General features: G+C 42.1%; 1 protein-coding gene across 1 annotated transcript in view; it reads left to right on the top strand.

Moving 5' to 3' along the window:
* Positions 1-1171: 1171 nt before the first annotated feature.
* Positions 1172-12449, top strand: part of STPG4 (sperm-tail PG-rich repeat containing 4) — a 47088-nt gene continuing 35810 nt past the window's right edge. The window contains exons 1-3 of the mRNA XM_043603322.1: positions 1172-1355; positions 3390-3449; positions 5316-5573. Coding sequence (XP_043459257.1) covers positions 1293-1355; positions 3390-3449; positions 5316-5573 — 381 coding nt within the window. The 5' untranslated portion in view covers positions 1172-1292. The remainder of the gene's footprint in view (positions 1356-3389; positions 3450-5315; positions 5574-12449) is intronic.

The raw sequence follows: 12449 nt of genomic DNA, 5'->3' as shown, positions 1-12449 counted from the left end.
AAGGCAATGATAATGATAGTATTTACTGAATGCATTATGCTAGACATGGTTCTGAACATTTTGCTCAGATTAGTCTCCACAACAACCTGGTGTGGGCAGGTACCGATTTATTTAATCACCTTTATAGACGATAAATCACAGCAGATGCGGAGAGTGGTCAAATCCTGATAGTCCTGGGAGGAGAGGGATTCAAGAATGAGGTAGTGGAGTAATCAATACAGCAATGGCAAGTGGAGGTCAAGTTTGATAGTTGAAAAATCCCCCATTGGACTTGGTAATTGGGTCACTGGCTAGTTCAGCAAATCCAGTTTTAATAGATGTGTACACGTGTCAGATTAAGATGGTTTTAGGAAAGTATGGGAGGTGAAAGCCTACTCTTGAAATCTGTGAAAGTTAAGGAGAAACTTTCCGATACAGTGGTCAGTGGGGTGCTGGAGCAAAACCCGGATATGAACTCTGCCGCTGCCACTTGTATGCGATGCCCAGTCAACTATATATGCTAACCTGCCCAAGGAAGCCTCGGTTTCCTCACCCATAAAATGGAGTTAGTATTTGTTAAACAGGGTTGTTATGAAGATTGAATTAGAGTAATATGTGAAGTACTTAGAACACCAGAGGTTCTCCATAAAATGAAATTATTAAGGTTGAGGGGAGAGTTTGTAAAGATGAGGATGTTTATAGGTTGAGAAGCTACAGGTAGAGGTTGAAAGCGAAAAGAATCTGTCAGAAGAAAGGGTGGTTCTTGGTGTCACAGCTAGGGAAGTCCACTGTTTCTAGTGCTCGCTCCTCAAATCAAGAGGCAGGAGATTCACCCCCAGAATTTCAATCCGGAGGAGTTTAGAAACAACCTTAAAAAGTGGGTGCTAAGGCTGATTTTCGCTCTAAAGCTGAGTATGCCTACCAAGCATACCGTCTCCCTGCCTGGGGGTGTGGGGTGGGGGTAATCTGGGAAAAGGCCGGTGGGGATTAAGGTATGCTCAAACTCCCACAGTCTTTTTTTTGTAAGCCTTTCTTGGCGCAGCTACCCACCCCTGGGCTCTGTGGCGCCTTCAGAGCCCTGTAGACTTTCTTACTGCACACGTGCGTGACAGCCTCGAACGGATTTCCTGTGCGCGAGGCTTGGGGCGGGGCCTCGGTGTGTCCACCTCTCGTCTCACCACGCGACGCGAAGCTGGCGGTTTGCTGGTGGGTCCCCTGCGCAGGCTCAGGAGCTCGCGGACCCAGGCGCCTCCGGGCAACCGGACGCCAACCACTGCGGAGGGAGCAAGGAGGTTGCCGTGCACCAGCCAGTTATGGCCTTCACCTCCAATACCCTAAGTGAAGGCCTGGGACCTGGCAGTTCGGTGGTCACCTCGGTACAGAAATCCTCCCCCAGGCTCCCCAGTACCCACTAGTATCTCCTGCTGAAGTCCTCTGCACCGACTCCCATGTCTCTCTAATGCTGGGCCCTTGCACCCCTCTGTTAGTTCTTCCTATCTTTCCCTTCGCTCATACCTACCCGTAGTCCTGTCTTCCTGATCTTTATCTGAGGTCTACTTCGCTCTATTTCCTCTTCCTTTGCTCTCTCTCATCCTTCCATTCGCCCTTTGTTTTCTGTATTTTCTTTTCCTTCCCTACTACTAACTGCGCTGGACAGCCGCTTTAATTTTCTTAATTTCCCCCTCTGCCTAGAGAGGATTGGTTTTTCCTTACTTAGTCTGATGCACACGTTTTTGCCTCTGCCTCCTATTTTAGTATTTATAAAATACTTGAAACTACCTGCGTTTAGTGTCTGGGGGAGGGATGGTTAGCCTATCTTTTGTAAAAGTGATTCACCCCTAAATGAATTTGAAGTGATAGATGGGTGGAGTTTAGATCACGCCTGGGGCAAAACAAAGCAATGTCTGCTGAGTACCTTCCTTAAGAAGTACCGTGTTTACTTCTCCCTTCTTCCTGCTTATTTTCCTGGTTCTAGGTAGAGGTGGGAGACCTGTCTTGAAACAGAAATCGTATAAAGGGAACATATAGGAAGAAATTCAGACAGCAGTATATGTTGAAACTAGCTCAGGGGTACTCATAAGTAGAGTGAATATAAGTTGCTAAATAGAAAGAATGAATTAGGGGCGCCTGGGTGGCGCAGTCCAGCCAGGTCACGATCTCACGGTCTGGGAGTTCGAGCCCCGCGTCAGGCTCTGGGCTGATGGCTCAGAGCCTGGAGCCTGTTTCTGATTCTGTGCCTCCCTCTCTCTCTGCCCCTCCCCCGTTCATGCTCTGTCTGTCTCTGTACCAAAAATAAATAAACATTGAAAAAAAAATTAAAAAAAAAAGAATGAATTATATTTATATCAGTTTACTGATTAGATTGTTTATTATTTCTAATGCATCGTTGCTTGAAATAACTTACATTTGGCGTTATAACAAAAGCATTATAAATGAAAGTACAATTCAGTATTTTAATGACTATACCTTGTGGAAATAGCACAAAAGGAAAAAAATAAACAACTGTGTTCTGTTGATGGTGAGGCAGAAACGAATGTGGAATAATAATAAATGGGTATAGAATACTTACTATGGAAGACAAGAACGTCCTTGGAAACTAAGGAATATCAAAAATAATTTGTTTTTTAACTTGGCAGGTGAGATGTTAAAAATAAAAGCTACTATTTTTGAGTACTGGTTGTGGGTACAGGTCTTTAAATGTATAATGCCTTATTCTCGTGCCAACCTTGGTATGCCTTATTTATATACTCCTAAGAGGGAGTTAAGGCTAAGGGTTAAGTAACATGCCTAGTCCTCCTAGCTAGTAAGTGGCAGAGTTGGAGTTCAAGCCCAAGTCTGTCTGGCTTCTCTATCATTCTGCCTCTTTAGTGTCACAGCTAGCTGGACAAGCTGAGAGAACTGGCTGTATCATATTTATATGATACATGTTTGGTAGTCTTTGTAAATCCAGGAAACGGCAGTTTTCAACATTTGCCACATAGCCAGGAGTTTGTATCCCAATATCAGATTAATCTGATGACTATACCCTTCTACCTTGAACTCCCAGCACCATCACCTGAACCATAAGCATATTATAATAATACAGTTTTAGATCTACATAACTCTTTCCTTCCTAAGAACACCACATTTTGTAACATCTGATTTGCCTTATGACATCTCTGGAAGATGAGATTATTTATTACTCTCATTTTTCCCAAGGGAATTTAGATGATTAAAACCACTTCAAATCATAAAATAGCAATTTGAGGAAATATTATAGGCAAAATTTATCATTATGTAGCTTTCATTTTAATTCAGGCTGACCAATTTGGTACAGGTGTTGATTTCTTCAAGCAAATGTTTTATAAAATATATTTAACTTCCAGGGATCACCTCTCAAATGATTAAGCACATTTTATGTTTGTTAATAGAAACGAACCCGGAAGACATCATCTTTTCAAAGAGAAGGATGGTGGAGAATAGCATTACGAGTATGTATGTATATTTTCATTCTTTCTATTCAAGTGATTCTTATTCCTATTGATATTTTAACCAGTCCTTACCCTTTAGGTCGCTAACAATTGTTAGAAAACAGTGGACCTCATCTCATATTTATAATTTTAGTATCAACATATGACTGACAAACCAAATTTAATTAAATTTAATTTAAATTTTGGATGCAGTAAAAAGTAAACTGGGAATCTAGGTGCTTTACAGGATATCTAGATGAGGTCAATGTAGTTTATGATGGTGGTGAGATTACACAAGAAAAAGCCTCCATTCTAAAAAGGGGTGTGGGTTTCAGTTTGTTGTTGTTGTTGTTGTTGTTTGGTTTCAGTTTTTATCTTAGTTAGATGGCAAAGAGCCTATGAGAACTTAACATGGTCAATGTAGGAAAGCAAGGTGATAATATATCAAAGAAAAATAACCAGGAAATTCCCCCTTTCAAGAGACATCATTTCTGTATTGTAGAAATATTTTCTATCCATACCCTTCAATAACAGAGGGACCCATAGGTCAAAGCCTTCTTGAAATTTATTTTATTTTATTTTATTTTTTTAATTTTTTAAAAATGTTTCTTTTATTTATTTTTGAGACAGAGAGAGAGACAGAGCACGAACGGGGCAGGGGCAGAGAGAGAGGGAGACACAGAATCGGAAGCAGGCTCCAGGCTCCGAGCCATCAGCCCAGAGCCCGACGCGGGGCTCGAACTCACGGAGTGCGAGATCATGACCTGAGCTGAAGTCGGACGCTTAACCAACTGAGCCACCCAGGCGCCCCTTGAAATTGATTTTAAGGGTGGAACCAAGTGCAAAGTCAGTTACAAAACAAAAGTGACTAAACTTTCAGGTCTGGCCATTCAACCACACTGTGGTTGGGATTTGAAAGTACCAAACCTCTTATGGGACCCATCAGATCACATGATCTTCCCATTCATCCTCAGCCTCATGTTCTTATTTTTTAGCTTCTCACTTGAGAGCTAGAAAGAAACCTGTCGTTATCTATCAAACAGAAATAGGCTAACTTTTTTTTTTTTGTCAAGAAACTGTCCTGAATGGTTTCACGAGAGATCTGACACTTCTAGTCCAACTGCATCTTAAGTTTTAGTATCTCTGAGGTTACTTTTTAAAAAGTTAAAACTTTGGGGGCGCCTGGGTGGCGCAGTCGGTTAAGCGTCCGACTTCAGCCAGGTCACGATCTCGCGGTCCATGAGTTCGAGCCCCGCGTCGGGCTCTGGGCTGATGGCTCGGAGCCTGGAGCCTGTTTCCGATTCTGTGTCTCCCTCTCTCTCTGCCCCTCCCCCGTTCATGCTCTGTCTCTCTCTGTCCCAAAAATAAATAAACGTTGAAAAAAAATTTTTAAAAAGTTAAAACTTTGACTATGGCCATGACCCATTTGCTATATAATTCAGCAATTGTCTCACCAAGGAAACAATCATGATTCTCTGGAAATATTGTTCTGTTGAGGGTGTCTACTGTATTTGATAAAATTTTATTAAACTTTAAAACAGAGAAATGCTCCTTAAGAGTGACCCTTCTGGGGTGCCTGGTGGCTCAGTTGGTTAAGCGTCTGATTTTGGCTCAGGTCATGATCTCATGGTTCGTGAGTTCAAGCCCTGTGTTGGGCTCTGTGCTGACAGATCAGAGCCTGGAGCCTGCTCTGGATTCTGTGTCTCCCTCTCTCTCTGCCCCTCCCCTGCACATGCTCTCTCTCTCTCTCTCTCTCTCAAAAATAAATAAATGTTAACAAAAAAAAATTTTTTTTAAATACCAAGAGTGACCATTCTAAGAATGATGCTTTAGGGGATGTTACCCATTCACATACTGATCTGAAAAAATGATGTCAATTTTCCACAGAATACACCTATCCCCGGCACTTACCACTTGAAAACTTTTATTGAAGAATCCCTATTAAATCCAGTGATAGCAACCTACAATTTTAAAAACGAAGGAAGAAAAAAGCCATCTCTTGTGCAAAGAAACGATCCAGTACTAAATGACCTTCCCCTGTATGTACCTCCTGACTTCTTGGACTTGTTAAAGAAGCAAGGAGCCACTTACTCATTTAAAGACAAACCACGGCCAAGCCCCAGCATGCTGGTTTACAAAGATCAGGTAAAGTGCTACTTTTTTTGTGGGAAAGCTACTCAGAACCCCTGAGGAAAATATTCTATGTACTTAGAGCGCATCTTCCCCAGGAGAAATTGCAAACCTTTATGATGCTTTATTTTCTACAGAAATCAAATGAGGGCTGCCTAATATGCAAGTATGTCCAGCAAGATTTTTCCCTGTGATGTCTCCTTCACCTAAGGAGAATACATGGGGACAAGTTATTCCCTCTCTGGGTATTGTTGGCAGGATTCCCCCGACTTGGGGGACTTGCGGGGCTTCTGAGATCTTATCTGTGATTGGGCCATACTTCTGTTCTCTCAAGCAGTTGATGCTGGGTACCCTCTTCTTTTAACGAGAAAAGTTTTCCAGTGAGTAGTACCCTTTAATTAGAGTGTGAATAGACCTGGATCCCATAGCGAACGTTTTTCAAAAACTTTCTTGTAGAAATGAGCACTGTGGTACCAAGAAGGTCAGAGTCTACTCTCTGCCCCGCCAGTTCATTCATAACATTGGCTATGCTTACAGCCCTGTGCTAGGTTCTGTGCAGGGGAGATGTTCCTGACTAGGGAGTATTTGAGTAACAATACAAGAGCAAATATATCAAGTGCTAAGATAAATAGCATGGCAAGAAATGCCAGGGGGAGTTCAGTGTAGGCTGGGTTCAAAAGCTGCAAGGCTCCCTGGATTAAGTAGGACCCAAGCTGGACCTTGAATAATACATGACATTTATGTGGCTCTTTATAGCTTATTGTGAGTTTCCACATGTAATCTCTCAGTTGTTCTTCCCCAACATTCTGAAATAGGTGGAACAGATGTTATCCCCATTTTATATGTGAAAACCGAGGTGAATAAAGACTAAGTCATTTGTTCAGAAGCATGTAGCTGATAAGTAGATGACGCATTAATTTTAACTGAGGGTTTCTGAGCCCAAATTTGGTGCTTTTTCCAGTGTGTCTCCAGCCATGAATGAGGGGCAGGGTTTGGATGGGTGGATCCAGAGTAGGTGTTTCAAGGGAGGGGCATAGCATTCTTTTTTTTTTTTTTTTAATTTTTTTTTCAACGTTTATTTATTTTTGGGACAGAGAGAGACAGAGCATGAATGGGGGAGGGGCAGAGAGAGACGGAGACACAGAATCAGAAACAGGCTCCAGGCTCTGAGCCATCAGCCCAGAGCCTGACGCGGGGCTCGAACTCACGGACCGTGAGATCGTGACCTGGCTGAAGTCGGACGCTTAACCGACTGTGCCACCCAGGTGCCCCGCATTCTTGAAAGCCTGTTCCAGACTGGCAAATGCAGAATTGTGACTCGGCCTTTGGGACTTGGGACTTTGGGCCTCCATTTATAAAGAGGCCACTTGGGGCTTCTGGGAGGGGCACCTGGATGCCTCGGGTGGTTAAGTGTCCGACTCTTGATTTGGGCTCAGGTCATGATCCCACGGTTCGTGAGATGGAGCCCTGCGTCGGCCTCTGTGCTGAGAATCCGGAGCCTGCTTGGGATTCTCTCTCTCCCTCTCTCTCTGCCCCTCCCCACTCTCTCTCTCTCTCAAAATAAATAACATTTTTAAAAAATTAAAAAAGCCAGTAGTAGTATCAGTCTCTACAACTTTTTTGGAATATTATTGCGATAACCTGAGAAGGAATGCATTGTAACTGGAGGTTGAATTAAATACAAGGGCTGTGGTTATGAAGATGGACAAGAAATTTTCAGCAGGATGAGCACATATCATAGCCAATATGTAAACCCTTCTTGTTGCTTTGCAAATTATAGCTTTGAACCAGGACAGAATGGTAAGTGTTCATTGGGTAAATCTTATCCTGTTTGCTTCAGTGGATGAATACAAACACTAAAGTATGCTTAGACTTTTATGGCATGGTATCAGTAACTGTGCTACATATGAAACCATTCTGGCCACCTCCACTAGAAAACCATTCTTCCTCATTCTCCACCACCATTCACTTCCCTTCTACTTCCTCTCTTCTTGCTTTTAGGAGTTTATGAGGGTAGATCAAGACCCACTACTGAAAGGAGAAAACATAGAAGGTTGATATTAGGCAACATTTAAACCTTTAAAAGACCAAAAGAATTTGGCTTACCCAGAGGGAGGGATAAAACCTGAAAACACACTCTTCCTGTTTCTTTTTCCTCTGTCTCTCTCTCCACCTCCCCCAAAGGATTGTACTATAGAAACTGGAAGAATTCAATGTTTTCCTAATTTTCTGTTTGAAAAGTATATGATAATGTTCTGAGGGGGAGAGCTGTTGAGATGTGACATTGTTTACTCACCAATAAAATTCATAATTTTATGAACCAGAACTCTGGCTTTTAAAAAACCAGAACTAAGTATAATAATACTTTGAATTTGAGGTAAATAGAATATACATTGTTGTTATTTATTAAGACAGAACAACATTCTCCAGCTTCACAATTTTTAATAGTATATTCACTTTATACCCATTAGTGCTGCTTTTTATTTGTAAGAACATTTTTACAGTTTTCAACACCTTTATTCTGAAGCATGTAATTCACTGGAGAGTCTATATCAAAGACGCTTGTCATATATATGTGTGCGTGGGTGTGTGTGTGTACATGTGCATGCATATGTGTGTGTATACTCATCTATGTCTGGCTCTTTCCAAAGAGTATTTGAGATGGCCCTTCAATTTTTACAATAATTCTTTTTGTGTTTATTTTTGAGAAATAATAGATTATTGTTGTAGGACATGTACAGAAGTGGGGCCATGTGTCTCCCCATCTGTAGTGTGATGACCTACCCTTTGCCCGGTCACTGCTCATCCTCTGCTAGCCCCTGGGTTCCTTTCCCTCATTTCTGGATGATTTTAGCTCCTTCACACCACCACTGTCTCCTGTCATTATTTCAGGACACCTGTACATGATCTTCCAACAATCTGGCTTCTCGGTTTCTTGAATTCTCCTCTGCCTCAGCTCCTGACTCCTTAGAGTTTTTCAAGATCCATCATTTCAACTCTCCCCAAGCTCAACTGTGTGCAACCCACTTTTATCACCCTCTCCTAATCTTCTGTCTCGCTCACCCTAGCACCCCAACCCCAACAGTTTTTCCATCCTTCCGATCTGTAATCCGTGGATCCTCCTTTTCACTGCCTCTGACTTTCTGATGTTTTCTGTCTTTGCAAAGCTGCAGTTCCAAGTTAATCATTAGAGTTTCTCCCTGTGTACACCCTCAGTTCCCTTGCCATGGTGGCTCATCTTATTTGTCTGGCAAGGCCAGGGATTTAACACTGGTTAAATCCAAGTCTCTGGGAACTTTGTACTTGTATCCATGTAGCCGAATGACTCATCTCATTTTAAATTCTTCACCTCACCTGGCACTGAATGGACTTCCCTAAGTGTGTGTTCTCTGCCACTCTTGTGGGTGGCTTTATCTCACATCTCCCCTCTTTCCATGCCCCAACTCCTCTTCCTCAACCCTTGTTCTCTCTTCTCACCTCTTCAGCCCCTCTTCCCTCACCTCTTCATGTTGGAGTGTCTCTGGCACTCAGACATCTTCCCTATCTACACTCACTCCCTTGGTGATCTCATTCAGTCCCGGGGCTTTGGACACCATCTATTGCTTTGAGATTTCCGAATTTATATCTTCTTCCCAGACTTCTCTCTTAAACTCCAGATTCATATATTGAACTGCCTTTTTGATTTCTGCACTTGTGTGTCTAATTCAGGGTTTCTTTGGACAGGATAATTCCTTGTTGTGGGGGCTCTTCTGAGCTTTGTAGGATGTTGAGCAGCATTCCTGGATAATTAGTTTCCATTAGCTAGTTAGATGCCATTATCGATCTCCCCCTCCCAGTTGCAACAACCAAAAATGTCTCTAGACATTTCCAAGTGTTCCCTGGGGGTGAGGGGGAAGTAATAAAACCAGCCAACCAACCAGCAAACTAATCCACCTCCTTCCTGATTGAGAACCTTTGTGATAGTGGGTGTGATCTCTGAGTGGTTGCCCTCAGGGTCAACAGGTTTATTGTGAAGTGGCTTCATCTTACTATATTCTCTCTCACTCTCTTCCTGCCCCACTGGCCTCCTGGCTGCTTCTTGAGCTGGGCCCTCCACCCCAGTATCTTTGCACTGGATCTTCCTTCTTCTGGAATGCTCTTATTCCAGGTTATCTGCATGGCTCACTTCATCTCCTTCTTCAGGTCTTTCCTCAAGGGTCACTTTCTCAATGAGCCCCATTTAAATTGGCCACCTGATGGGGTGCCTGGGTGGCTCAGTCAGTTGAGTGTCCAACTTTGGCTCAGGTCATGATCTCACGGTCTGTGAGTTTGAGCCCTGTGTTGGGCTCTGTGCTGAGAGCTCAGATCCTGAAGCCTGCTTCAGGTTCTGTGTCTCCCTCTTTCTCTTCCCCTCCCCCACTCATGCTCTGTCTCTGTCTCTCTCTCTCTCTCTCTCTCTGTCAAAAATAAATAAACTTAAAAAAAATTTTTTAATTGGCCACCTGACACTCCTGACCTTCTCTACCCTGGCCTTATTATTTTTTCTTTAGCACCTATAGCAATCAATATACTATATAATTTACTTGCACTTTGTATTTATTATTATTTTATTATTTATTATATTTATTATTATTTTATTGTCTGTTTTTTCCCATGAGAGTGAAGCTTCATGAGGACATGAATATTTATCTGTTTTGTTCACTGTTACATCTTTGCCTCTAGAACAGTGTCTGATGGTTATTTGTTGAATGTGGAATGAATGAATGATTACCCAAATATCTGAACTCTGACTGGGACTTACTCTATTTGTTTCCTTTGATGTGCGATTTTCTTTGACTATGTGTATTTGCTCATTGCTCCTCAAAACTTGTTTTCATGGATCCTAAGATCCAAGATGGAAGTGTTTTCCTTCAGCTTTTGGTTCTGCTGATATTTTGGGGAGCTACCAGTATGGTGCCACTTGAAATGCACTGCTTATATGTTCTTGGATAGTTCCAATGATGGGAATTTGGACTGGAATCTGTGAAAGGGACCACCCCAGGGTTACACTTTCTCAACGATGGATTTTTTTCCCCTCTTCCAATTCTGCTTAGCACCATGGCAACTCTTTCTACAGACCCTTAACATTGGGTGATGTGGGAGAGTTTACTTTCACAAAGTGCTCTTTTAGGGCCTCCAAGTCCTACGGGTAGGACTCCCATTAGATCACCATCATTGATGGGCCCAGGCTTTGACCTCTGGATCCTTGTAGAACTCTGAAGTTCCCTCAGTCCCTCAGACACAGCTCGGTTCTTCTGCTGAGTTTGGTCTGGACCAGTAAACTTTCTCTGGGCAAAACTAGGCCACAGTGCCTCTCTGGCTTTTTGCTATGTCTTGGCTTGTGGTTCTTATGATTCCTTATTGTATTGTTAGCAGTTGCATATTGTTTTAAAAACTCTATTTGCGTTTAATATTTTATTCCTCATTTCCATAGTCATCTGCAATGGAAAGTTTATTATCCAAATAACCTAGCTTGCTATAAATAGAAACCAGATCTGTTTTTTCCACTTAGAAATAGACTGAATCTTTTCCACACCATTATATAGTCTCTACATCATTTTATTTTATTCTTTAAATGTTTATTTATTTATTTGGAGAGAGAGAGACAGAGAGAACGAGTGCACATGCGAGCATGCACAAGTGGGGGGAGGGGCAGAGAGAGAGGGGAGAGAATCCCAAGCAGGCTCCATCTCACAAACTGAGAGGTCATGACCTGAGGCAATATCAAGAGTTGGGTGTTTAACCAACTGAGCCACCCAGGTGCCCCTCTCTACAACATTTTAAATAGCTGCATAGTATTCTACTATATGGTATATCCTAATATATTCAACCATTTTCTGCTGTTAGTCATAGAGTGGAATTGTTGGGGAAAGGGTATATATGTATCTAAGTCTTTGGAGATGCATTGCCAAAATTCTCTTACAGAAAAATTGTGCTAGGGGCACCTGGGTGGCTCATCTGGTGGAGCATCTGACTCTTGATTTCGGCTCAGGTCATGATCTCAGGGTCATGAGATTGAGCCCCGCGTTGGCTTGGAGTTGGATGTGGAGCCTGCCTAAGAGTCTCTCTCTTTCTTTCTCTCTCTCTCTCTCTCTCTCTCTGTCCTCCTTTGCCCCTCCCCTGCTCATGTTCTCTCTCTCAAAAAAATGAAAAGAAAAATTGTGCTATTCTGCAGCTCCATCTTACAGGATATTGTAAGTCCAGTGCCATTTTACATCTGCTGTTTATGTTTTCAACTAGAAACATGAATTAAATGACTCGAATGAGAAAATTTTTAAGTATAAGGTTGAAATCAATATGCTATGGGAACTTCCAAATAACCTGAAGTCAGCAAAGTCTGTTCCCAAGTTTCCCTACAATGCACAGGACAGGGAGAAGATGGTGACTCTGACCCAATGTGTAGCCAATGAGTCAGTAATTGTGTGGCTTCAACACTCTTGCATCAAAGGGTAAAAATGAGTCATATTCTCTTATAATCCAATTGAAATAGTCTGTTTTAAAAATGAACAAAGGATGTGAACTAGCAATTCACAGGCATACCAGTTACTAAACACACACACACACACACACACACACACACACACACACACACAAAACCATAAAGTGATGCTTGGCTTCAACTAATAATGAAATAATTACAAAGGAACAAAAGCAGCTAGACACAATTCTTTGCCTGTCAGATGACCAACAATTTAAGTTTGATGATACCCATTATTGGCAAAGAGGGTACAGAAGCATTTTCTCATATACTGTATAATACAAATTATTGCAAGTATTTTGGAGGGTAATTTGTCAGTTTCTAGCAGTGTTTTAAATGCACATAGTAAGGGATTCCACTCTCAGGAATTTACAAATGGTCTTACAAAAGTACAA

This window comes from Prionailurus bengalensis, chromosome A3, assembly GCF_016509475.1.
Source record: "Prionailurus bengalensis isolate Pbe53 chromosome A3, Fcat_Pben_1.1_paternal_pri, whole genome shotgun sequence".
Lineage (NCBI taxonomy): Eukaryota > Metazoa > Chordata > Mammalia > Carnivora > Felidae > Prionailurus > Prionailurus bengalensis.
This window is presented reverse-complemented; position numbering and strand designations above follow the sequence as displayed.